Genomic DNA, 26,548 nt, shown 5'->3' with positions numbered 1-26,548 from the left:
AGGTGTGAATGAAAGCCATTGTGTATAATAGTGATTTCTGTCCAGGTGTGAATGAGAGCCAGTGTGTGTAATGGTGATTTCTGTCCAGGTGTGAAGGAGAGCAGTCAGGGCAGCATTTTCAAGATCATGGCGTCCATCCTCCACCTGGGCAACGTGGACATCTGTTCTGAGAGAGACGGAGACTCCTGTCACATCCCGGTAGGATGTTATTCAATATTTGTCAATATGAACGTCAGATATCAATCTAGCGCACAGACAGTCTGCTCTGGTTTTTAGCTGCGGTGGATTTATGAACTTATGAATGATGGAGTTATGAACATTTTATACTGCTGGTCCTAGGATATAATAACGTCATATTAAGGTAAGGGAAGGAAAAGGCTAGTCCTAAATTCTCCTTTAAGTAGTTAAAGCTCTTTGTTTTGAAAAGGGCTTTATTATAAATAAAGTTGTATTGTGGTTTTAACTTGCAGACGGACAGCCTCCACCTGCAGCATTTCTGTCGTCTGCTGGGGGTGGAGCTTCAACAGATGGAGCACTGGCTCTGCCACAGGAAGCTGGTCACCACCTCCGAGACCTACGTCAAGAGCATGTCCTCTAAGCAGGTAGGTCAGTGAGCATCATGTCCTCTAAGCAGGTAGGTCAGTGAGCATGTCCTCTAAGCAGGTAGGTCAGTGAGCATCATGTCCTCTAAGCAGGTAGGTCAGTGAGCATGTCCTCTAAGCAGGTAGGTCAGTGAGGAGCATGTCCTCCAAGCAGGTAGGTCAGTGAGGAGCATGTCCTCTAAGCAGGTAGGTCAGTGAGCATGTCCTCTAAGCAGGTAGGTCAGTGAGCATCATGTCCTCTAAGCAGGTAGGTCAGTGAGCATCATGTCCTCTAAGCAGGTAGGTCAGTGAGCATGTCCTCTAAGCAGGTAGGTCAGTGAGGAGCATGTCCTCTAAGCAGGTAGGTCAGTGAGCATCATGTCCTCTAAGCAGGTAGGTCAGTGAGCATCATGTCCTCTAAGCAGGTAGGTCAGTGAGCATCATGTCCTCTAAGCAGGTAGGTCAGGATCATGTCCTCTAAGCAGGTAGGTCAGTGAGCATGTCCTCTAAGCAGGTAGGTCAGTGAGGAGCATGTCCTCTAAGCAGGTAGATCAGGATCATGTCCTCTAAGCAGGTAGGTCAGGATCATGTCCTCTAAGCAGGTAGTTCAGTGAGCATCATGTCCTCTAAGCAGGTAGGTCAGTGAGCATCATGTCCTCTAAGCAGGTAGGTCAGTGAGCATCATGTCCTCTAAGCAGGTAGGTCAGTGAGCATCATGTCCTCTAAGCAGGTAGGTCAGTGAGCATCATGTCCTCTAAGCAGGTAGGTCAGTGAGCATCATGTCCTCTAAGCAGGTAGGTCAGTGAGCATCATGTCCTCTAAGCAGGTAGGTCAGTGAGCATCATGTCCTCTAAGCAGGTAGGTCAGTGAGCATCATGTCCTCTAAGCAGGTAGGTCAGTGAGCATCATGTCCTCTAAGCAGGTAGGTCAGTGAGCATCATGTCCTCTAAGCAGGTAGGTCAGGATCATGTCCTCTAAGCAGGTAGGTCAGTGAGCATGTCCTCTAAGCAGGTAGGTCAGTGAGCATCATGTCCTCTAAGCAGGTAGGTCAGGATCATGTCCTCTAAGCAGGTAGGTCAATGAGCATGTCCTCTAAGCAGGTAGGTCAGGATCATGTCCTCTAAGCAGGTAGGTCAGTGAGCATGTCCTCTAAGCAGGTAGGTCAGTGAGGATCATGTCCTCTAAGCAGGTAGGTCAGTGAGCATGTCCTCTAAGCAGGTAGGTCAGTGAGCATCATGTCCTCTAAGCAGGTAGGTCAGTGAGGATGTCCTCTAAGCAGGTAGGTCAGTGAGGATCATGTCCTCTAAGCAGGTACTGTAGGTCAGGATCATGTCCTCCTTCATCAATGGTAACACCAAGAAGTAAGGAAGAGGCCCAATTTCTGTCCAATATGACTGCTGTGCATAGAGCCTATTATTAATGGTCAAGTTTTGCCCATAGTGTTCGTGAGGTTATAGGGTTAAGGTTAGGTTTAGGCATAGTGTGTGTGAGGTTATAGGGTTAAGGTTAGGTTTAGGCATAGTGTGTGTGAGGTTAAGGTTAGGTTTAGGCATAGTGTTTGTGAGGTTAAGGTTAGGTTTAGGCATAGTGTGTGTGAGGTTAGGGTTAAGGTTAGGTTTAGGCATAGTGTTTGTGAGGTTAAGGTTAGGTTTAGGCATAGTGTGTGTGAGGTTAGGGTTAAGGTTAGGTTTAGGCATAGTGTTTGTGAGGTTAAGGTTATGGTTAGGTTTAGGCATAGTGTTTGTGAGGTTAAGGTTAGGTTTAGGCATAGTGTTTGTGAGGTTAGGGTTAAGGTTAGGTTTAGGCATAGTGTTTGTGATGTTAAAGGGGTAGTTCACCCCCAAAATAACTTTTTTTCTATGTATTCCTCACCACCTGGAGCCTTGAATTCATAGATATTTTTTTGTTTTTGTCACATTCCTAAGCCAATAATTTGATTATAATAAATTTGTCCCCATCGATTCCGGTAGGAGACACAAATGCATTTGTGTCTCCTACCGGAATCAATGGGGCTAAATTTATTATAATCAAATAATAAAGGAAGGAATGCGACAAAAACAAAAAAATATCCATGAATTCAAGGCTCCATGGGGTGAGTAATCCATAGAAAAAAAGTTATTTTGGGGGTGAACTACCCCTTTAAGGTTAAGGTTAGCTTTAGGCATAGTGTTTGTGAGGTTAAGGTTAAGGTTAGGTTTAGGCATAGTGTTTGTGAGGTTAAGGTTAGGTTTAGGCATAGTGTTTGTGAGGTTATAGGGTTAAGGTTAACCCTCTCCCTCCTCCTTACAGGCCTCTAATGCCCGTAACGCTCTGGCCAAACACATCTATGCTCACCTGTTTGACTGGATAGTGGAGCACGTCAACGTAGCTCTGCACACCTCCTCCAGACAACACTCCTTCATCGGCGTCCTGGACATCTACGGGTAACACAGCTAACACACACACGCACGCACAGCTAACACACGCACACACGCACACGCACACGTACACACACACATTGTAGAGCTTGTTGTAGATCTGCTGTGTCGTATGACACATAGTACACACTGGGCTTCAGTAGGCCTCAAGTCTCAGGGATCAGCAGGCCTCAAGTCTCAGGGATCAGCCAGCGCTATAGTTAGCTATCCTCCGCCAAGCACTACGCCTGTTGCCACACACAGCACTAGGCGCTATAAGGCCCTGAGTCTCGGCTGCCATTGCCCTTTTCAGACCACGGCTGTGTTTGCGCGAGACACGGTGCTACTGTGTTCACAGGAACATCTCCAAACTCCACCCTCACCCTGCCAGATGCTGAGAAACTCGTCCACGCCTTTGTCTCCTCCAGGCTGGATTAATAGGGTTAGGGTTAGGGTTAGGGTTACACACTGCTCATCGGGATCCCTAGCAAGAGCCTCCAGAGGCTCCAGTACATTCTAAACAGCGCTGCTAGGATCCTGATGAGAGCGCGGAAATACGACCATATTATTACACCCATCCTCTGTTCACTTCACTGGCTCCCCGTCTCCTTCAGGACTGAATACAAGATCCTCCCCTCTCACACATCAGTGCATCCACGGCAATGCCACCCCCCCCACCCCACCCCTACCTCAAAGAACTCCTCGCCCCAAAACCCGCCGCTCAAAGCCCCCGCTCTTTGTAATGGAAAATATAAACTTCACATCAGTATAAAGGAAATAATTCCAGCAGAGGGTAGAGTGGAATGAATCAACATATTTATTATACTATACGAGAGCTCTCGGAGACTGCCTCATGCAGCCTCCTGATTGTCAGTTCTGTGTCTCCTTTATACACAACAAGGAAAGAACACAAATAGCTGGAGGTGTGGTTAGTGGACAGAGTCATACATGGCTCCATTTAGAAATAGTTACTCTGACAGGATACCAACAGGTGAGAACATGGGTTGTCTACTACTGAAAGTTTGTAAATAGACTACAGAGTGAGCAAATGTTCTAACTATAATCACAGGGGAAACAGCAGAGTGAGCAAATGTCCTCAAATGTCCTTTCTGTAGAATGCTCATATAAGTTATAACTACAATCATACAGGAAACAGTGTAGTATTCATATAAATCTATTATATCTTCCAACACCAACCTTCTCCTTGTCCCCAATTGATTGATTGATTGATTTAATATTTTATTAGGCCAAAAATGTAAAACAGCACAATTACATTTAAAATACTTTAACTAAAAGGTCCGTCCAAAAAGTCCTTGTGGTCTTGTTTCCATTGAGGTCCCAACACCAAGCTCCGCAGCATGGGCGACCGGGCCTTCTGCTCTACAGCCCCATTTCTGTGGAACGCCCTCCGTCCTACGTCCTATGTAATTGTTTTGGTTGCCTATGCTGTTTTTATGCCATGCTTTAAAAGTGCTTTATGAATAGAATGCATTATTATTATTACTGTATCTTCCGTGTGTTTAAGTGACAAGATCAAAAGAGCACAGCATGCTCTCCTAGTATTCACATCTCTACTCTTTGTCTGATACCGATGATCCAACATTCGGGGCCTCACGGAATATTTAGCTTAAACTTTCTATCATTATTTGATTTACTATTTTTATGTGAAGCACTTTGGGCTGCATTTGATGTGTTAAAGGTGCTATACAAATAACGTTATGATGATGATGATGATGATGAAGTCATGTATTGTTTCAAACAGCAGCATGTGTGATAGTATTTTGTTAACGTTCCCTGCAGGTTTGAGACCTTCGAGGTGAACAGCTTCGAACAGTTCTGCATCAACTATGCAAACGAGAAGCTACAGCAGCAGTTTAACTCGGTGAGATACATGCAATGATTTTAATAATGTTATTAATCCATAGTATCATTTAAATAATGTTATTAATCCATAGTATCATCATCAGAATGTTCGCTTTAAAAAAAGAAATGTAGCACAAATGTTTTAAACAAATAAAATGTTTTTTATTAGTGCTTCTCTATGAGCTTGTAGATCTGCTATTTTTGAATAGCCCAAAGTATAAGAGAATGGTTAAAGTGGTTACACAGATGCGTTCCCGGTTTTAATGGTTTAAGTTAGAACAGGAGGAATAATGATGTCTTGGTGTTTTACAGCAGTGTCTATCAACCTTTTTTGTGCCAAGGCACACCTGGCATAGCCAAAAAATCCCAGGGCACACCTAGATATACGGTATATATAATTATATATATATATACGGTATATCTATATACACACACTAGGGGTGTGCCGATTTTCACATTTCACGATACGATATTGGGCACACAACTTCGATACGATTTCGATACGATACGCACTTTTTTATCATGAAAATATATGGGGGAGAAAAAAAGCAAATGCAAACAAATATTTCTGTTTTTGCATTATTCAGACATGCAAACTTGTAGCTTTTCAGCTTCCACTAGCCGTTTTGAATCCAAATAGGGCAATAGTGTGACACCTGCCCCGAAAAAAAACAGCATGTTGTCACCCTTTTCACCTCGGGGCTGTTTGCATGCCTGATTATTTTTCAAACCTCCTTCAAACGGCGCGGCACACCTCAGCAGTAGCCCCGGCCCAAAATTGGGACGTTTGCCAGGGTTGATATACACTGTTTTACAGCATGTCTTTAAGTTAGAACAGGAGGAATAATGATGTCTTGGTGTTTTACAGCAGGTATTTAAGTTAGAACAGGAGGAATAAAGATGTCTTGGTGTTTTACAGCATGTATTTAAGTTAGAACAGGAGGAATAATGATGTCTTGGTGTTTTACAGCATGTATTTAAGTTAGAACAGGAGGAATAATGGTGTCTTGGTGTTTTACAGCATGTATTTAAGTTATAACAGGAGGAATAATAGTGTCTTGGTGTTTTACAGCATGTATTTAAGTTATAACAGGAGGAATAATGATGTCTTGGTGTTTTACAGCATGTATTTAAGTTAGAACAGGAGGAATAATGGTGTCTTGGTGTTTTACAGCATGTCTTTAAGTTAGAACAGGAGGAATAATAGTGTATTGGTGTTTTACAGCATGTCTTTAAGTTAGAACAGGAGGAATAATAGTGTCTTGGTGTTTTACAGCATGTCTTTAAGTTAGAACAGGAGGAATAATGGTGTCTTGGTGTTTTACATCATGTATTTAAGTTAGAACAGGAGGAATAATGATGTCTTGGTGTTTTACAGCATGTCTTTAAGTTAAAACAGGAGGAATAATAGTGTCTTGGTGTTTTACAGCATGTCTTTAAGTTAGAACAGGAGGAATAATGATGTCTTGGTGTTTTACAGCATGTATTTAAGTTAGAACAGGAGGAATAATGATATCTTGGTGTTTTACAGCATGTCTTTAAGTTAGAACAGGAGGAATAATGATGTCTTGGTGTTTTACATCATGTATTTAAGTTAGAACAGGAGGAATAATGATGTCTTGGTGTTTTACAGCATGTCTTTAAGTTAGAACAGGAGGAATAATAGTGTCTTGGTGTTTTACAGCATGTCTTTAAGTTAGAACAGGAGGAATAATGATGTCTTGGTGTTTTACAGCATGTATTTAAGTTAGAACAGGAGGAATAATAGTGTCTTGGTGTTTTACAGCATGTATTTAAGTTAGAACAGGAGGAATAATGGTGTCTTGGTGTTTTACAGCATGTATTTAAGTTAGAACAGGAGGAATAATGATGTCTTGGTGTTTTACAGCATGTATTTAAGTTAGAACAGGAGGAATAATGGTGTCTTGGTGTTTTACAGCATGTATTTAAGTTAGAACAGGAGGAATAATGATGTATTGGTGTTTTACAGCATGTATTTAAGTTAGAACAGGAGGAATAATAGTGTCTTGGTGTTTTACAGCATGTATTTAAGTTAGAACAGGAGGAATAATAGTGTCTTGGTGTTTTACAGCATGTCTTTAAGTTAGAACAGGAGGAATAATAGTGTCTTGGTGTTTTACAGCATGTCTTTAAGTTAGAACAGGAGGAATAATAGTGTCTTGGTGTTTTACAGCATGTATTTAAGTTAGAACAGGAGGAATAATGATGTCTTGGTGTTTTACAGCATGTATTTAAGTTAGAACAGGAGGAATAATGATGTCTTGGTGTTTTACAGCATGTCTTTAAGTTAGAACAGGAGGAATAATAGTGTCTTGGTGTTTTACATCATGTCTTTAAGTTAGAACAGGAGGAATAATGATGTCTTGGTGTTTTACAGCATGTCTTTAAGTTAGAACAGGAGGAATAATAGTGTCTTGGTGTTTTACAGCATGTATTTAAAGGGATACTTCACTTTCGGGCCGGGGACACATTTAAAAAAAATATTAAAAATAAATGAAAAAAGTTATGGAAAATTCATGGCCCCCTCACACATTAGTAGGACACTGCGTGTCGTGAGGGGGCCATGAATTTTCCATAACTTTTTTCATTTATTTTTAATATTTTTTTTAAATGTGTCCCCGGCCCGAAAGTGAAGTATCCCTTTAAGTTAGAACAGGAGGAATAATGATGTCTTGGTGTTTTACAGCATGTATTTAAGTTAGAACAGGAGGAATAATGATATCTTGGTGTTTTACAGCATGTCTTTAAGTTAGAACAGGAGGAATAATAGTGTCTTGGTGTTTTACAGCATGTATTTAAGTTAGAACAGGAGGAATAATGATGTCTTGGTGTTTTACAGCATGTATTTAAGTTAGAACAGGAGGAATAATGATGTCTTGGTGTTTTACAGCATGTATTTAAGTTAGAACAGGAGGAATAATGATGTCTTGGTGTTTTACATCATGTATTTAAGTTAGAACAGGAGGAATAATGATGTCTTGGTGTTTTACATCATGTATTTAAGTTAGAACAGGAGGAATAATGATGTCTTGGTGTTTTACAGCATGTATTTAAGTTAGAACAGGAGGAATAATGATGTCTTGGTGTTTTACAGCATGTATTTAAGTTAGAACAGGAGGAATAATGATGTCTTGGTGTTTTACAGCATGTATTTAAGTTAGAACAGGAGGAATAATAGTGTCTTGGTGTTTTACAGCATGTATTTAAGTTAGAACAGGAGGAATAATGATGTCTTGGTGTTTTACAGCATGTATTTAAGTTAGAACAGGAGGAATAATGATGTCTTGGTGTTTTACAGCATGTCTTTAAGTTAGAACAGGAGGAATAATAGTGTCTTGGTGTTTTACATCATGTATTTAAGTTAGAACAGGAGGAATAATAGTGTCTTGGTGTTTTACAGCATGTATTTAAGTTAGAACAGGAGGAATAATGATGTCTTGGTGTTTTACAGCATGTATTTAAGTTAGAACAGGAGGAATAATGATGTCTTGGTGTTTTACAGCATGTCTTTAAGTTAGAACAGGAGGAATAATAGTGTCTTGGTGTTTTACAGCATGTATTTAAGTTAGAACAGGAGGAATAATGATGTCTTGGTGTTTTACAGCATGTATTTAAGTTAGAACAGGAGGAATAATGATGTCTTGGTGTTTTACAGCATGTATTTAAGTTAGAACAGGAGGAATAATGATGTCTTGGTGTTTTACATCATGTATTTAAGTTAGAACAGGAGGAATAATGATGTCTTGGTGTTTTACAGCATGTCTTTAAGTTAGAACAGGAGGAATAATGATGTCTTGGTGTTTTACAGCATGTATTTAAGTTAGAACAGGAGGAATAATAGTGTCTTGGTGTTTTACAGCATGTATTTAAGTTAGAACAGGAGGAATAATGATGTCTTGGTGTTTTACATCATGTATTTAAGTTAGAACAGGAGGAATAATAGTGTCTTGGTGTTTCACATCATGTATTTAAGTTAGAACAGGAGGAATAATAGTGTCTTGGTGTTTTACAGCATGTATTTAAGTTAGAACAGGAGGAATAATGATGTCTTGGTGTTTTACAGCATGTATTTAAGTTAGAACAGGAGGAATAATAGTGTCTTGGTGTTTTACAGCATGTATTTAAGTTAGAACATGAGGAATAATAGTGTCTTGGTGTTTTACAGCATGTATTTAAGTTAGAACAGGAGGAATAATGATGTCTTGGTGTTTTACAGCATGTATTTAAGTTAGAACAGGAGGAATAATGATGTCTTGGTGTTTTACAGCATGTATTTAAGTTAGAACAGGAGGAATAATGATGTCTTGGTGTTTTACAGCATGTATTTAAGTTAGAACAGGAGGAATAATAGTGTCTTGGTGTTTTACATCATGTATTTAAGTTAGAACAGGAGGAATAATGATGTCTTGGTGTTTTACAGCATGTCTTTAAGTTAGAACAGGAGGAATAATAGTGTCTTGGTGTTTTACAGCATGTATTTAAGTTAGAACAGGAGGAATAATGATGTCTTGGTGTTTTACATCATGTATTTAAGTTAGAACAGGAGGAATAATAGTGTCTTGGTGTTTTACAGCATGTATTTAAGTTAGAACAGGATGAATAATGATGTCTTGGTGTTTTACATCATGTATTTAAGTTAGAACAGGAGGAATAATAGTGTCTTGGTGTTTTACAGCATGTATTTAAGTTAGAACAGGAGGAATAATGGTGTCTTGGTGTTTTACAGCATGTCTTTAAGTTAGAACAGGAGGAATAATGGTGTCTTGGTGTTTTACAGCATGTCTTTAAGTTAGAACAGGAGGAATAATAGTGTCTTGGTGTTTTACAGCATGTATTTAAGTTAGAACAGGAGGAATAATAGTGTCTTGGTGTTTTACAGCATGTATTTAAGTTAGAACAGGAGGAATAATGATGTCTTGGTGTTTTACAGCATGTCTTTAAGTTAGAACAGGAGGAATAATAGTGTCTTGGTGTTTTACAGCATGTCTTTAAGTTAGAACAGGAGGAATAATAGTGTCTTGGTGTTTTACAGCATGTCTTTAAGTTAGAACAGGAGGAATAATGATGTCTTGGTGTTTTACAGCATGTATTTAAGTTAGAACAGGAGGAATAATAGTGTCTTGGTGTTTTACAGCATGTATTTAAGTTAGAACAGGAGGAATAATAGTGTCTTGGTGTTTTACAGCATGTCTTTAAGTTAGAACAGGAGGAATAATGATGTCTTGGTGTTTTACAGCATGTCTTTAAGTTAGAACAGGAGGAATAATAGTGTCTTGGTGTTTTACAGCATGTCTTTAAGTTAGAACAGGAGGAATAATAGTGTCTTGGTGTTTTACAGCATGTCTTTAAGTTAGAACAGGAGGAATAATGATGTCTTGGTGTTTTACAGCATGTATTTAAGTTAGAACAGGAGGAATAATGGTGTCTTGGTGTTTTACAGCATGTCTTTAAGTTAGAACAGGAGGAATAATGATGTCTTGGTGTTTTACAGCATGTATTTAAGTTAGAACAGGAGGAATAATGGTGTCTTGGTGTTTTACAGCATGTATTTAAGTTAGAACAGGAGGAATAATGGTGTCTTGGTGTTTTACAGCATGTATTTAAGTTAGAACAGGAGGAATAATGATGTGTTGGTGTTTTACAGCATGTATTTAAGTTAGAACAGGAGGAATAATGATGTCTTGGTGTTTTACAGCATGTATTTAAGTTAGAACAGGAGGAATAATGATGTCTTGGTGTTTTACAACATGTATTTAAGTTAGAACAGGAGGAATAATGATGTCTTGGTGTTTTACAGCATGTATTTAAGTTAGAACAGGAGGAATAATGATGTCTTGGTGTTTTACAGCATGTCTTTAAGTTAGAACAGGAGGAATAATGGTGTCTTGGTGTTTTACAGCATGTCTTTAAGTTAGAACAGGAGGAATAATGATGTCTTGGTGTTTTACAGCATGTCTTTAAGTTAGAACAGGAGGAATAATGGTGTCTTGGTGTTTTACAGCATGTCTTTAAGTTAGAACAGGAGGAATAATGATGTCTTGGTGTTTTACAGCATGTCTTTAAGTTAGAACAGGAGGAATAATGATGTCTTGGTGTTTTACAGCATGTATTTAAGTTAGAACAGGAGGAATAATGGTGTCTTGGTGTTTTACAGCATGTCTTTAAGTTAGAACAGGAGGAGTACATGAAGGAACAGATCCCATGGACTCTCATAGACTTCTATGACAACCAGCCGTGCATCGACCTGATCGAAGCCAGACTGGGCATCCTGGACCTTCTGGACGAGGAGTGTAAGGTAGAGACTCAATCAGTACATTTATTCATTATACAAAAATAATAATACATCATTGAGCTTGTAGATCTGCTATATATAAGGTAGGGACTCCATTAATACATTAAGACCTGGACGCATCTGTGTCACTTTAGATTTCTTTGGCTATTCAAAAATAACAGATATACAAGCTCATAGCGCGGCACCGAGTGCCGCGCTATGAGCTTGTAGATCTGCTATTTTTTTTAAATCTTTCGGGAAAAAAATTACATTTTTTTTTCTCCAAAAACTGAGGATTTTGATTTTTTTTAAAGAATCGCCTCAGGTCTTAACACATTGACCGCCAGAGGTTAATCTCATAATGTACTCACCAGTGCCAACGTTTTATTGTTGTTTTTTGTTTTTTTCACGTCGCCATAGACCTCGTTAAAATCCTTAGGATCGAACTGTGCACTGTTTGTAAACATCGCGGAGATCTCCCTGCGTGTACCAGTCCAAACCACGTGTCAAACGGAGCCGCCATGTTGTAGTTAGAACGGTTTATGTTAAACAGTGATCAGCGAGGAGAAAAACTACAGGAAGAGAATTGAGTTTCAGTGTGCGCTTTAGAATGGGAGCCGGCGTGATCGCCAAAACCGGATCCCAAATAATTCTGTTTCCGGTGGTGTTACAATGAAATGTGCCGTACCGGAAAATTGGAAAAAAGTTTTTTTTTTCGAAAAAAAAGGAAAAAGCACCACAGCCCGTAGGCTACGGGATCGGCGCTTAACCGTTGGATTTAACGGCCCGTAGAACTACGGGCCCGGCGGTCTATGTGTTAATGGGTTAGTACATGTCATGGTTGCTGTCAGGCAGAAACCATTTGTCAAGTTGTTAATGTTTTTGAGTTTTAAAGTGTGTAAGTGTGTCTGTGGGAATATTGAACCAATGACAGGTATTAACAACCATTGGATCCATTGGAACAAAAGCTTCTTTTTTTTAACAGTTTTGCACATACAAGGTGACATCCACTTGACACAGACATAACGTTGGTGTTTTTCTGTGGTTTCAGGTTCCAAAGGGAACCGATCAGAACTGGGCTCAGAAGCTGTACGGTCAGCATAGCAGCAGCGCTCACTTCCAGAAACCCCGCATGTCCAACACCGCCTTCATCATCATCCACTTTGCTGACAAGGTAAGAACCATGTCTGTCCCATTATTGTCCTACATCCACACGTCCTAGACTCTTCTCTCTTCCCTAAAACACTCAGGACAACGTTCCACACGTCCTAGACTCTTCTCTCTTCCCTAAAACACTCAGGACAACGTTCCACACGTCCTAGACTCTTCTGTCTTCTCTAAAACACCCTGGACAACGCTCCACACGTCCTAGACTCTTCTCTCTTCCCTAAAACACTCAGGACAACGTTCCACACGTCCTAGACTCTTCTGTCTTCTCTAAAACACTCAGGACAACGCTCCACACGTCCTAGACTCTTCTCTCTTCTCTAAAACACTCAGGACAACGTTCCACACGTCCTAGACTCTTCTCTCTTCCCTAAAACACTCAGGACAACGTTCCACACGTCCTAGACTCTTCTCTCTTCTCTAAAACACCCTGGACAACGCTCCACACGTCCTAGGCTCTTCTCTCTTCTCTAAAACACCCTGGACAACGTTCCACACGTCCTATACTCTTCTCTCTTCTCTAAAACACACTGGACAACGCTCCACACGTCCTAGACTCTTCCCTCTTCTCTAAAACACCCTGGACAACGCTCCACACGTCCTAGACTCTTCTCTCTTCTCTAAAACACCCTGGACAACGCTCCACACGACCTAGACTCTTCTCTCTTCTCTAAAACACCCTGGACAACGCTCCACACGTCCTAGACTCTTCTCTCTTCTCTAAAACACTCTGGACAACGCTCCACACGACCTAGACTCTTCTCTCTTCTCTAAAACACCCTGGACAACGCTCCACACGTCCTAGACTCTTCTCTCTTCTCTAAAACACTCTGGACAACGCTCCACACGACCTAGACTCTTCTCTCTTCTCTAAAACACCCTGGACAACGCTCCACACGTCCTAGACTCTTCTCTCTTCTCTAAAACACCCTGGACAACGCTCCACACGTCCTACACTCTTCTCTCTTCTCTAAAACACCCTGGACAACGCTCCACACGACCTAGACTCTTCTCTCTTCTCTAAAACACCCTGGACAACGCTCCACACGTCCTAGACTCTTCTCTCTTCTCTAAAACACTCTGGACAACGCTCCACACGACCTAGACTCTTCTCTCTTCTCTAAAACACCCTGGACAACGCTCCACACGTCCTAGACTCTTCTCTCTTCTCTAAAACACTCTGGACAACGCTCCACACGTCCTAGACTCTTCTCCCTTACATAAAACACCCTGTATTTCTTCATTTGTTCCTGACAGGTGGAGTATCAGTGTGAAGGTTTCCTGGAGAAGAACCGAGACACTGTCTATGAAGAACAGATCAACATTCTGAAAGCTAGTAAAGTATGAATGATCTGTCTGTCTGTCTGTCTGTCTGTGTCTGTCTGTCTGTCTGTCTGTCTGTCTGTCTGTCTGTCTGTCTGTCTGTCTGTCTGTCTGTCTGTCTGTCTGTCTGTCTGTCTGTCTGTCTAGGTATGAATGCATGACAACACTCACTTGGTAGCAGATCATCTATATATATATATATATATGTTTCAGATGGTAGCAGATCATTATATATCTATATGTTTCAGATGGTAGCAGATCATTTATATATCTATATGTTTCAGATGGTAGCAGATCATTTATATATCTATATGTTTCAGATGGTAGCAGATCATTTATATATCTATATGTTTCAGATGGTAGCAGATCATTATATATCTATATGTTTCAGATGGTAGCAGATCATTATATATCTATATGTTTCAGATGGTAGCAGATCATTTATATATCTATATGTTTCAGTTCCAGCTGGTAGCAGATCTGTTCCAGGACAAGCAGCCGGCGGTCAGTTCCTCCTCCAGCAAACTTTCCAGCAGGGTCAACGTCAGAGCGGCCAAGCCCACCCCCAAGACCCCCAACAAGGAGCACAGGAAGACCGTAGGCCTCCAGGTTAGTTAGCTCCACCCCCAAGACCCGCATATGACGGTTAGTTAGCTCCTCCCCCAAGACCCCCCATAGGACTCCAGGTTAGTTAGCTCCACCCCCCCACAATTATTTTTTATCTTGAGACCCATGTGGGCCCCTCATAATGTGCCCAGTTCAAGCCCACGCCCACTTGGTACCCAGGTAGCCCACATTGAAACCATGTGTGTCCCGCGTGGGCGCGCTGGCTGGGGACAGGCATTTGATGCGTGTCCCTGTGACCAAAACTTAGTGACCAAAAACAGCAGATCTACAAGCCCACAAATGGGCTTGTAGATCCACCAAAAAATAAAGAATAAATTGCATTCATAAAATGATGGTCCTGAACATGTGTTATGTCTTCACAAGTACAGTAAAACAAACCTGTGTGTGTGTGTGTGTGTGTGTGTGTGTGTGTGTGTGTGTGTGTGTGTGTGTGTGTGTGTGTGTGTGTGTGTGTGTGTGTGTGTGTGTGTGTGTGTGTGTGTGTGTGTGTGTGTGTGTGTGTGTGTGTGTGTGTGTGTGTGTGTAGTTCCGCAGTTCCCTGCATCTCCTGATGGAGACGCTCAACGCCACAACGCCTCACTACGTGCGCTGCATCAAGCCCAACGATGTGAAGGAGCCCTTCCTGTGAGCCCCTCCTCCCTCTGCTCTTAACTCTTTGACTGCCAGAGTATTTTCATAATGTACTCACCCAGTGCCAAGCGATTTTCGAGCGATTTTCGTGTTTTTAGTAGTTAAGTTGTCATAAAAGCAAAGCAAAACATTGCACCCGGAGCTAGTGTCCCCTTCGCTACAGGCCGTTGGAAACACGCGTCTCCTCGGAAAAATGGACCAAAAAAAAAAGAACAGAGATACAGGCGAAAGAAAAAAAACTACAAACATGGAGTCAACGGGAACGGAATGACGTTAAATCCATTATTTCCGTATCCGTTTGTGCTACAGTTTTACTGCTCCCTTCGGATTCAAGATCAGACTGTGACCGTCTATAAAACATTAAGTAAAGATCAGACCGTGACCGTCTATAAAACAACATTAAGTAAAAACTCAGGATTTCTCGTTCTGGCACTGAGGGCATTCAGAAAAAACTCGGGGCTTGGCACTGAGAGAGTTAACCACGTTAAAAAAAACACTTAGGTTAACCCTTTAAGACCGCATCTCTGTGGCATTTTTAGACCTCTTTCGGCTATTCAAAAAATAGCAGATCTACAAGCTCATAGCGCGGCACCGCTATTAGCTTGTAGATCTGCTATTTTTTGGGGGGGAAACTATTGTGAAAATGTGTTGGGGGTCCTTAACATGAAGACGTTGGAGAACTTACTGATATTATAGCAACATACCTTTGTTTCAAAAAGAAGAATCCCCTCAGAATCAAAGATTTGAGTTCAAGATGTTTGCTATAGAAAATATATGTTCAAAGATTTGCACCAAATGTTCACGATTTTTCAAAAAGAACGATGGAGCTTATAGATCTGCTATTTCTGAAAAGCCCAAAGTATGAAATAATGGTTTAAGTGGTTATACAGATGTGTTCCCCGTCTTAATGTGTTAAAGGAGAATTTCGGACATAGTGTTTTCCTACCTTGATTTGATGTTATTAAGTCAAGGTAGCTTAGAACAGCGTCGGTTGATCTAGGCTTATAATCTGCTTATTTCCGTCGCTCGAAAACTGTTTTTCTCTTGTATCTAAAACCTCCAGACTCCAGCATGTCAGGCGGAAGTATCGCGAGACGAGACTTCGAGCGTGATTTCAGTAAAACAGAGTTGTAAACACCAATGGCCGCGCACAGTGGCGGAACAACTTAAAGCCGGGCCGGGAGGCACAGCACAGTGATCAGGCCCCCCCTGCGCACCCACGCACGCGCGCGCACATTTTTTTGCGGGTTTGCGGCGGTTTCGGTCACTTTTTGGGGGGCTTTTTGTCACTTTATTTCGGTTTTAGGGTTAGGTTAGGGTTAGGTTAGGGTTATGTTGTTTAATTCTTATTTTTGCCTGATTTTACCGATTTATTATCTGACGGCACGGGCCCGCGAGGGTCGCGGGCCGGTAGGCGGTCGCCTCCCTGGCCTCCCCGGACGCTCCGCCACTGGCCGCGCACACAGAGCTACGAGACTATACGGACATCAGACGGACCACACACTACAGACATATTCAAGAAAAAACTGTTTTAGAGTGACGGAAATAAGCAGATTTAGCCTAGATCAACCGACGCCGTTCTGAGTTGCAGGGGGGGGGGGGGGGGGGGGGCATCATAACATCACTCAAAAGTAACTGGGGGTCCGGGACCCCTCTCATCATGACTTAATAACATCAAATCAAGGTAGGAAAACGCCACGTCTGAAATTGTCCTTTAACACAGCATCCAGCATGCAGACACTGTCTGTTCACAGGCCGTCAGACTGAGGAACTACAACAGCATAAATACTGCCCTCTCTCATTAACCCCCCCCCCCCCAACCCCCCCTTTTGGAATTATCCCTATGCATTACATCACTGGTTCCCAAACTGGGGGGTCCCCAAATATTAGCTTATTTTGGGAGGGTCCCCAGATGATTATCATAAAGTGCAACATAGTTTTCTCACTCAACAGTAAACAAACCAGCATACAGTATAAGTGTATACAGGGTATATCTGTACATTTATAAAGTTACTATTTAATGACTTTGAAGACCTTTTTAACACCAGATTGGCCAAATTGTCAGATATGACGTAATAAAGAGGTCAGTCAGTCAGTCAGTCAGTCAGTCAGTCAGTCAGGGGGTATAAATGAGAAGAAAGGAAATTAGTTAACATAGTGAGAATCATTCTAACCACTTAGTTTAGGCTATTCAAAAATAGCAGATCTACAAGCTCATCCGCGCTATGAGCTTGTAGATCTGCTATTTTTTAGAAAGATCTTGAAAATGTGTGCAAATCTTTAGTTTGAATATATATATTTTTTTTAAAGCATTAAAAAATTTTAACTAAAATCTTTGCTTCTGGGGGTCCCTGCAAAAAAAAAAATCAGATGGGGGGCCAAATACACATCACTGTAGGGGTCCTTGGCATGACAAACTGTGTTGTTCTGTGATGTTGTGTTCAAACACTGTGTGTGTGTGTGTGTGTCAGTCAGTCAGGGTGTATAAATGAGAAGCAGTGTGTCAGTCACATGCTGTCTGCTGGGATCTCACAGACCACTCTGTCACTGGAGCGCTCAGCCAGCCAGTCAGTCAGTCAGTGTTTCTCTGTAGCCGCGGGCCATCATATTATGTGCTCAATGCTGAGGAACAAGATCAGGTAGGACAACCCATTGATTTATTGATCAGGTAGGACAACCCATTGATCTATTGATCAGGTAGGACAACCAATTGATCTATTGATCAGGTAGGACAAACCATTGATTTATTGATCAGGTAGGACAACCCATTGATCTATTGATCAGGTAGGACAACCCATTGATCTATTGATCAGGTAGAACAAACCATTGATTTATTGATTGAATACTCTTATTACAGTGCTTTTCAACCTTTTTCAAGGACCCCTACATTGATGTGCATTTGGCCACGGACCCCCATCTGAAAACATTTTGTTCCAGGAACCCCCAGAAGCAAAGATTTGAGTTAAAAATGTTCGCTTATATATATATATATTCAAACTAAAGATATGCACTCATTTTCAAGATTTTCCCAAAAATAGCAGATCTACAAGCTCATAACGCGGTGCTGCGCTATGAGCTTGTAGATCTGCTATTTTTTAATAGCCTAAGCTAAGTGGTTAAAACAATTCTGAATATCTTAAGTAATTTCGTTGGGGACCCCCCGGTACCCCCCCCCCCCAAGGACCACTGGTGGTCCCCGGACCACTAGTTGAGAACCACTGCTCTATTAGTCAGAAATATAAACAGCATGAAGGTACAGTCAGAGTTTAAAGGGCTAGACCACTGTGGTAGAGGTGTGGGTTGTGTAGTTATCTTGTCATGATGGAACTCCAAAGGTGGACAAGAAATGTAAAACAATTTCTCCATTGATTAGAAATTGATAATTCTAAATATGCTCCTCATTGACTTACATTGTACGCTGAAACAGCTCTCAAAGTCACTCTTTAAGCTCAGAAACACAAACAAACAAAGTTGATTCAGACAATAATGAACATCACCAAACCCACTACTGTTTTTAATTTGTTTATGTTAACTTCCTGTTGATTTTGTGATTTTTTATTAAGAAGAAAACCCGGAGTGGATCTGCAGATCCAGATCCGAATATTCAAATAGTAAAATCAACAGGAAGTTGACATTTTTATTAAAAAAACAAACAGTACTGGGTTTGGTGATGTTCTATATTGTCTGAATCAGCTTTGTTTGTGTTCGTTTACATGCTAAAAGAGTGACTTTTAGATCTGTTTCAGCGTACAATGTAAGTCAATGAGGAGCATATTTTGAATCATCAATTCCTAATCAATGGAGAAATTATTTTACATTTATTGTCCACCTTTGGAGTTACATCATGTCAAGGTAACTACACAACCCACACCTCTACCACAGTGCTCTAGCCCTTTATTTAAGGCTAAAAGGACACCTTTGTGGTCCTATGTATTCGATTCATAAACGTAGCATAAATAATTAACACAATAAAACAAATACAATATATTATGTACAGTACAAAGGAGAAAAGGGAAAAACCGGGGCTCCTTTCTATGGGAATTTACATTCACCTCCCCTTGTGATCTAATGGTAGAATCTATCATAATCTATCATTATACCACAAGAGGAGGTGAATGTAATCTATCATCTAGCAGATCTATGAGCTTGTAGATCTGCTATTTTTGAATAGCCCAAAGAGGTCTAAAAATGACACACAGATGCGTTCCCGGGCTCAGTGTGGTAATGGATGGTGTCAGGACTTTACACATTATGAAAGACTTTACACATTATGAAAGACTTTACACATTATGAAAGACTTTACACATTATGAAAGACTTTACACATTATGAAAGACTTTACACATTATGAAAGACTTTACACATTATGAAAGACTTTACACATTATGAAAGAAGCCAGTGATCCACATGTTTAACCCATTAAGACCTGATTATTTAACCCATTAAGACCTGATTATTTAACCCATTAAGACCTGATCATTTAACCCATTAAGACCTGATTATATAACCCATTAAGACCTGATTATTTAACCCATTAAGACCTGATTATTTAATGGATGGTGTCAGAGCAGTAGAATTAGAATGTCCCCATGTTCAATAACGTGTCCAAACCGCTCTTTAACTAAACTCTGTGCCAACGTGTTCAATAACGTGTCCAAACCGCTCTTTAACTTAACTCTGTGCCAACGTGTTCAATAACGTGTCCAAACCGCTCTTTAACTTAACTCTGTGCCAACGTGTTCAATAACGTGTCCAAACCGCTCTTTAACTAAACTCTGTGCCAACGTGTTCAATAACGTGTCCAAACCGCTCTTTAACTAAACTCTGTGCCAACGTGTTCAATAACGTGTCCAAACCGCTCTTTAACTAAACTCTGTGCCAACGTGTTCAATAAGGTGTCCAAACCGCTCTTTAACTTAACTCTGTGCCAACGTGTTCAATAACGTGTCCAAACCGCTCTTTAACTAAACTCTGTGCCAACGTGTTCAATAACGTGTCCAAACCGCTCTTTAACTAAACTCTGTGCCAACGTGTTCAATAAGGTGTCCAAACCGCTCTTTAACTTAACTCTGTGCCAACGTGTTCAATAACGTGTCCAAACCGCTCTTTAACTAAACTATGTGCCAACGTGTTCAATAAGGTGTCCAAACCGCTCTTTAACTTAACTCTGTGCCAACGTGTTCAATAACGTGTCCAAACCGCTCTTTAACTTAACTCTGTGCCAACGTGTTCAATAACGTGTCCAAACCGCTCTTTAACTTAACTCTGTGCCAACGTGTTCAATAACGTGTCCAAACCGCTCTTTAACTTAACTCTGTGCCAACGTGTTCAATAACGTGTCCAAACCGCTCTTTAACTTAACTCTGTGCCAACGTGTTCAATAACGTGTCCAAACCGCTCTTTAACTTAACTCTGTGCCAACGTGTTCAATAACGTGTCCAAACCGCTCTTTAACTTAACTCTGTGCCAACGTGTTCAACAACGTGTCCAAACCGCTCTTTAACTTAACTCTGTGCCAACGTGTTCAATAACGTGTCCAAACCGCTCTTTAACTTAACTCTGTGCCAACGTGTTCAACAACGTGTCCAAACCGCTCTTTAACTTAACTCTGTGCCAACGTGTTCAACAACGTGTCCAAACCGCTCTTTAACTTAACTCTGTGCCAACGTGTTCAACAACGTGTCCAAACCGCTCTTTAACTTAACTCTGTGCCAACGTGTTCAATAACGTGTCCAAACCGCTCTTTAACTTAACTCTGTGCCAACGTGTTCAACAACGTGTCCAAACCGCTCTTTAACTAAACTCTGTGCCAACATGTTCAATAACGTGTCCAAACCGCTCTTTAACTTAACTCTGTGCCAACGTGTTCAATAACGTGTCCAAACCGCTCTTTAACTTAACTCTGTGCCAACGTGTTCAATAACGTGTCCAAACCGCTCTTTAACTAAACTCTGTGCCAACATGTTCAATAACGTGTCCAAACCGCTCTTTAACTAAACTCTGTGCCAACATGTTCAATAACGTGTCCAAACCGCTCTTTAACTAAACTCTGTGCCAACCTGTTCAATAACGTGTCCAAACCGCTCTTTAACTTAACTCTGTGCCAACGTGTTCAATAACGTGTCCAAACCGCTCTTTAACTTAACTCTGTGCCAACGTGTTAAATAACGTGTCCAAACCGCTCTTTAACTTAACTCTGTGCCAACATGTTCAATAACGTGTCCAAACCGCTCTTTAGCTAAACTCTGTGCCAACATGTTCAATAACGTGTCCAAACCGCTCTTTAACTTAAAGGTTCGATGACATTCATTTTCACTTTTTATATTATTTATGTTTTTTTTTGTGTTTTATGACCTCAATTACACCCAAAAAATCTGAACTTTGAACATTCAGTGGATTTTCTGTGGTCTGGGGTTTTCTGAATAATTAGGCTGAAAAGTAATCTGAGCTTGGCCCTTCGACAGTGAGGTCACAGTCGATTAATCCCGCCCACTCTCCTCCTCGCCCCTCCCCTCCCCTATCCTTTCCTTTGGGGGGGCGGAGCAGAGGCGATGATTGACAGGCAAAATCCCTCACCAGCGACACCCGCAGGCAAAGATTTCTTTTTTCATTGCAGTTGAAAAGGCTTTAGAAATGTGAGACAAAAACACCTACAGTGAATCACTGGAGTGGAATTTTCAGTTAAAACTTTTTGTACACGTTTGAAGGACCAGGACAAAGACTCTGAATGTGGTGTAAACATGAATGTCATGATACCTTTAACTCTGTGCCAACGTGTTCAATAACGTGTCCAAACCGCTCTTTAACTTAACTCTGTGCCAACGTGTTCAATAACGTGTCCAAACCGCTCTTTAACTTAACTCTGTGCCAACATGTTCAATAACGTGTCCAAACCGCTCTTTAACTTAACTCTGTGCCAACATGTTCAATAACGTGTCCAAACCGCTCTTTAACTAAACTCTGTGCCAACATGTTCAATAACGTGTCCAAACCGCTCTTTAACTTAACTCTGTGCCAACGTGTTCAATAACGTGTCCAAACCGCTCTTTAACTTAACTCTGTGCCAACGTGTTCAATAACGTGTCCAAACCGCTCTTTAACTTAACTCTGTGCCAACGTGTTCAATAACGTGTCCAAACCGCTCTTTAACTTAACTCTGTGCCAACGTGTTCAATAACGTGTCCAAACCGCTCTTTAACTTAACTCTGTGCCAACGTGTTCAATAACGTGTCCAAACCGCTCTTTAACTTAACTCTGTGCCACCTTGTTCAATAACGTGTCCAAACCGCTCTTTAACTTAACTCTGTGCCACCGTGTTCAATAACGTGTCCAAACCGCTCTTTAACTTAACTCTGTGCCAACGTGTTCAATAACGTGTCCAAACCGCTCTTTAACTTAACTCTGTGCCAACGTGTTCAATAACGTGTCCAAACCGCTCTTTAACTAAACTCTGTGCCAACATGTTCAATAACGTGTCCAAACCGCTCTTTAACTTAACTCTGTGCCAACGTGTTCAATAACGTGTCCAAACCGCTCTTTAACTAAACTCTGTGCCAACGTGTTCAATAACGTGTCCAAACCGCTCTTTAACTAAACTCTGTGCCAACGTGTTCAATAACGTGTCCAAACCGCTCTTTAACTTAACTCTGTGCCAACATGTTCAATAAGGTGTCCAAACCGCTCTTTAACTTAACTCTGTGCCAACATGTTCAATAACGTGTCCAAACCGCTCTTTAACTTAACTCTGTGCCAACATGTTCAATAACGTGTCCAAACCGCTCTTTAACTAAACTCTGTGCCAACATGTTCAATAACGTGTCCAAACCGCTCTTTAACTTAACTCTGTGCCAACATGTTCAATAACGTGTCCAAACCGCTCTTTAACTAAACTCTGTGCCAACATGTTCAATAACGTGTCCAAACCGCTCTTTAACTAAACTCTGTGCCAACATGTTCAATAACGTGTCCAAACCGCTCTTTAACTAAACTCTGTGCCAACATGTTCAATAACGTGTCCAAACCGCTCTTTAACTAAACTCTGTGCCAACATGTTCAATAACGTGTCCAAACCGCTCTTTAACTAAACTCTGTGCCAACATGTTCAATAACGTGTCCAAACCGCTCTTTAACTTAACTCTGTGCCAACATGTTCAATAACGTGTCCAAACCGCTCTTTAACTAAACTCTGTGCCAACATGTTCAATAACGTGTCCAAACCGCTCTTTAACTTAACTCTGTGCCAACGTGTTCAATAACGTGTCCAAACCGCTCTTTAACTTAACTCTGTGCCAACATGTTCAATAACGTGTCCAAACCGCTCTTTAACTAAACTCTGTTTCAACACACTGCTTTGTTTTTAGTTAAAGCATATTTTCTTCTCTGCTTTTTTTTGTGGTTGCAGGTTTGATTCCCGGCGCGCCGTGCAGCAGTTGAGGGCATGTGGGGTTCTAGAAACCATCCGGATCAGCGCTGCTGGCTATCCGTCAAGGTAACAGTCCTGTTGGTGTTATTGTCTCCGCCAGGCCGAAAGGCACGGCCGAGACTGTGTTTTTCACCCTGTCCGTCCGTCCGTCCGTCCGTCTGAGAGCAGCTAATCTCCGGCACTGTTGGCCCGGTCGCTGCCACACTGTAGACACACACTCACTGGATGCCAGAGCAGAATGTTTCAGATTGGCCTGTTATAGCGCCACCAGGAGGCTGAGTCTCCTTTGTATCTCCTACCGGAACCGCTGCCGGTCATCAGATTAGTGTCTTAGGAATGAGACAAAAACTAAAAACAATATCCATGAATTCAAGTCTCCATGGGGTGACTAACAGATTGAATATTTTCATAACATAACATAACATAACATAACATAACATAACATAAGCTTGTAGATCTGCTATTTTCCATGTCTCTCCGGCTCTTAACTTATGACTTCAAAAGCCTGTATCTCGGCTCCTGTGTACATTTTTTTTAATGTATTTTTTACTATTTTCGACTATTTTCAACTGGCTGCAACTATGGAACGGATTACCTAATGTTTTAAATTTTTTTCCCCCGATTGTACGAGACCCGTGTGTGTGTAATGAGGGGATCACCGTGAGGACGGTGATCACTGAAAATATTTTGTGACTACTTGAAAAAGGTTCAAAAATGGTAAAAAATCCAGGCAAAATAGCAGATCTACAAGCTCATAGCGCGGCACTCGGTGCCACGCTATGAGCTTGTAGATCTGCTATTTTTGAATAGCCAAAGAAATCTTAAGTGACACAGATGCGTTCCAGGTCTTAACACATTGGGTGCCAGAGGTTTATTAAAATATTATACGTTGAGTGCCAGCATTTCTTCCATCCACTTGCGTTATACATTTCGTGCTGTGAGAAGCCCCGACGAGGAAGTGCATGTAAACAAAGCGTGCGTGCGAGACGGCGGAGGGTCCCGACTAACGCCTGGAACAATAATATTTCCAACGCGACCCTCCATTGCAGCGTGATCGCCGATCGAAAACGGCTCGTTTCCACCACATTAAAAAGAAATGGAGATATTAAGCTTTTAATCAAGGAGATAACATTGAAAACGCCGACCGGAAGGATTTTTTACATGGAGCCAGATCCAGCCTCTTCTTCTCAGAAACTCCTTGGGTGATGTCAAAGTTTCGTTTTAGCGCCCCACGTGGCCCACATGTATAAAAATAGAATTGGGTCAAAAACGGTCCGGACCGTTTTCGGCACTTCTCGTTTGGACCCTCAAAAACGGTCCGGACCGTTTTTGGCATTCAATGTGTTAATGGGTTAAAGTAAACGGAAATACATTTTGAGGTCAGGATACCAATGTCATCCAATCAGGAGAGAGAACCCCACAAATTGTTTTTCTTATACACTGCCAAGTTTGTCTGCTGATCATTTCTGTTATGATTCATCTCCTCCAATCAGATTATCCTGTATGATTCCATCTCCTCCAATCAGATTATCCTGTAGGAGTTCTCTCTCTCCTGATTCAATCAAGCTGTTGATTCACCTGAAAATTTATTTTTCTGTTTAACAAAGAGAGTAGAACTATGTAACAATGTATTCATTTATCAGACTCTCTTTATGCAGAGCGACTTACAGTAAGCAAGATAAACACATACATAGAGTGCCGCGCTATGAGCTTGTAGATCTGCTATTTTTTATTGCACATTTTTTGCAAATCTCTAAATATATATAAAAAAAGCAAAAAAATGTACTCCGATCTGTGCTTCTCGAAAAATCTTATATTCAAGATTTTTCAAAAACAATATAGCAGATCTACAAGTTTGTAGATGTCTGTCTGTCTGTCTGTCTGTCTGTCTGTCTGTCTGTCTGTCTGTCTGTCTGTCTGTCTGTCTGTCTGTCTGTCTGTCTGTCTGTCTTTCCTTCCATTTATCTATTCAACCACTTAAACCCTCTAGATTTAATAAAGTGTACATGAGTCAGCTCTCTACTTGTGACCGCTTTGTCCCCAGGGCCCAGAATTTGGTGCTACGCCCCTGAGAGTAGAACAGCATAGACAGGTACTTACTACTTACACACAATAACCTTTGCCATGAGGGAGAAATAAACTTCAATATATGTATTGCACTTCAATATAATTGGCCGGGTTTCCCAAACGAATTTCAGCTCGTGCGTAGCCTAGAAGCTGCGTAAGAGCCTCCACGCAGCTGCGCAGTAGCAACCCCGCTACGCACTATCTTCGTTAGTAGCAGCTGTTTGTGCCCTATGTGCCATCTAAACTGGCTTCGGGAGACACCATCGTCGTAGGTTCTCAAGTGCACGGCGTTACGTGTGTGCTAAAACTACATTCGGGATACGGCACGCACGTAAAGACCTCCTGGACGAAGCCTACCTAAAGTCTACGTAAACTACGTAGTGCTGTCCGACGCTACACAGCAGTTTAAACACCCTTTGCAAATATATACAGTGAAATGGATCATAAAAATACCAGAGCCAACTGTCAGATGTCCTGAAGCAGTCCACTCCAAATACAACTTTTGAATAATATATTTATGAATTAAATTACAGCGGTGAGGTGACATCTGCAAGGTAAATAAAACACTAAAGTGTCCCCATTATGCAAGTAAATTAAATATACTTAAAATACCAAAAGTAAAGGTATGCAGAATGTCCCATTTCCCAAATTTAATATGTATTAAAATATTTTGAAAATAGCAGATCTACAAGCTTGTGAGATTTTTTAACCATTCATAAACATGGCGAGCGCAACAGCTGTCACTTTGTGAGAGGAACTGGGGACTTTCATCATAACGTTTAACTATAAAACTTCGAAATTAAGGAAACATGTTTAGCTCAGCATCAGTTATATACCTTTAGTTAACTTGGCATATGCTTAATATTTTTATCAGACCATCGGATCATCTGTGAGAGTACAATTTGTAAACTTCGGGTTCATGCATAGAGGACGAAGCAGCGCAGCCGCTCGCCCTACCCAAAAGAACAGATCTGCAAGCTATCGACACGGCATGTCGCAGTGCGTTGACAGTTTGTATGTCTGTTTTTTTGGGTAGGCATCGCAGGTTACGCACCGGCCCGGCCGTTGTGTGTGCGTACGTGTGTGTGCGTGCGTGCGTGCGTGTGTGCGTGCGTGCGTGCGGTCGGTCTTTTTTTTTTTTTTCTCAAAATTTTTATCCCACGATTTTGTAACCCTATTTT

The 26,548-nt window shown here is 41.2% G+C and overlaps 1 protein-coding gene across 1 annotated transcript in view; it reads left to right on the top strand.

Annotated features, from left to right (window-relative positions):
• Window positions 1-26,548, top strand: part of myo5b (myosin VB) — a gene marked incomplete at its 3' end in the record, with an annotated part of 94,509 nt that overhangs the window by 28,309 nt on the left and 39,652 nt on the right. Inside the window, exons 9-18 of the mRNA XM_080420416.1 lie at window positions 89-198; window positions 471-602; window positions 2,871-3,004; window positions 4,778-4,859; window positions 11,016-11,156; window positions 12,184-12,306; window positions 13,557-13,640; window positions 14,085-14,231; window positions 14,776-14,873; window positions 23,280-23,366. Of these exons, the coding sequence (XP_080276542.1) occupies window positions 89-198; window positions 471-602; window positions 2,871-3,004; window positions 4,778-4,859; window positions 11,016-11,156; window positions 12,184-12,306; window positions 13,557-13,640; window positions 14,085-14,231; window positions 14,776-14,873; window positions 23,280-23,366 (1,138 nt within the window). The remainder of the gene's footprint in view (window positions 1-88; window positions 199-470; window positions 603-2,870; window positions 3,005-4,777; window positions 4,860-11,015; window positions 11,157-12,183; window positions 12,307-13,556; window positions 13,641-14,084; window positions 14,232-14,775; window positions 14,874-23,279; window positions 23,367-26,548) is intronic.

This window comes from Gymnoscopelus braueri (genome assembly GCF_963280865.1).
Source record: "Gymnoscopelus braueri genome assembly, chromosome: 22".
In the NCBI taxonomy this organism is placed as follows: Eukaryota; Metazoa; Chordata; class Actinopteri; order Myctophiformes; family Myctophidae; genus Gymnoscopelus; species Gymnoscopelus braueri.
The sequence above is the reverse complement of the archived record's forward strand: the minus strand, read 5'-3'. Positions and strand labels throughout refer to the sequence as shown.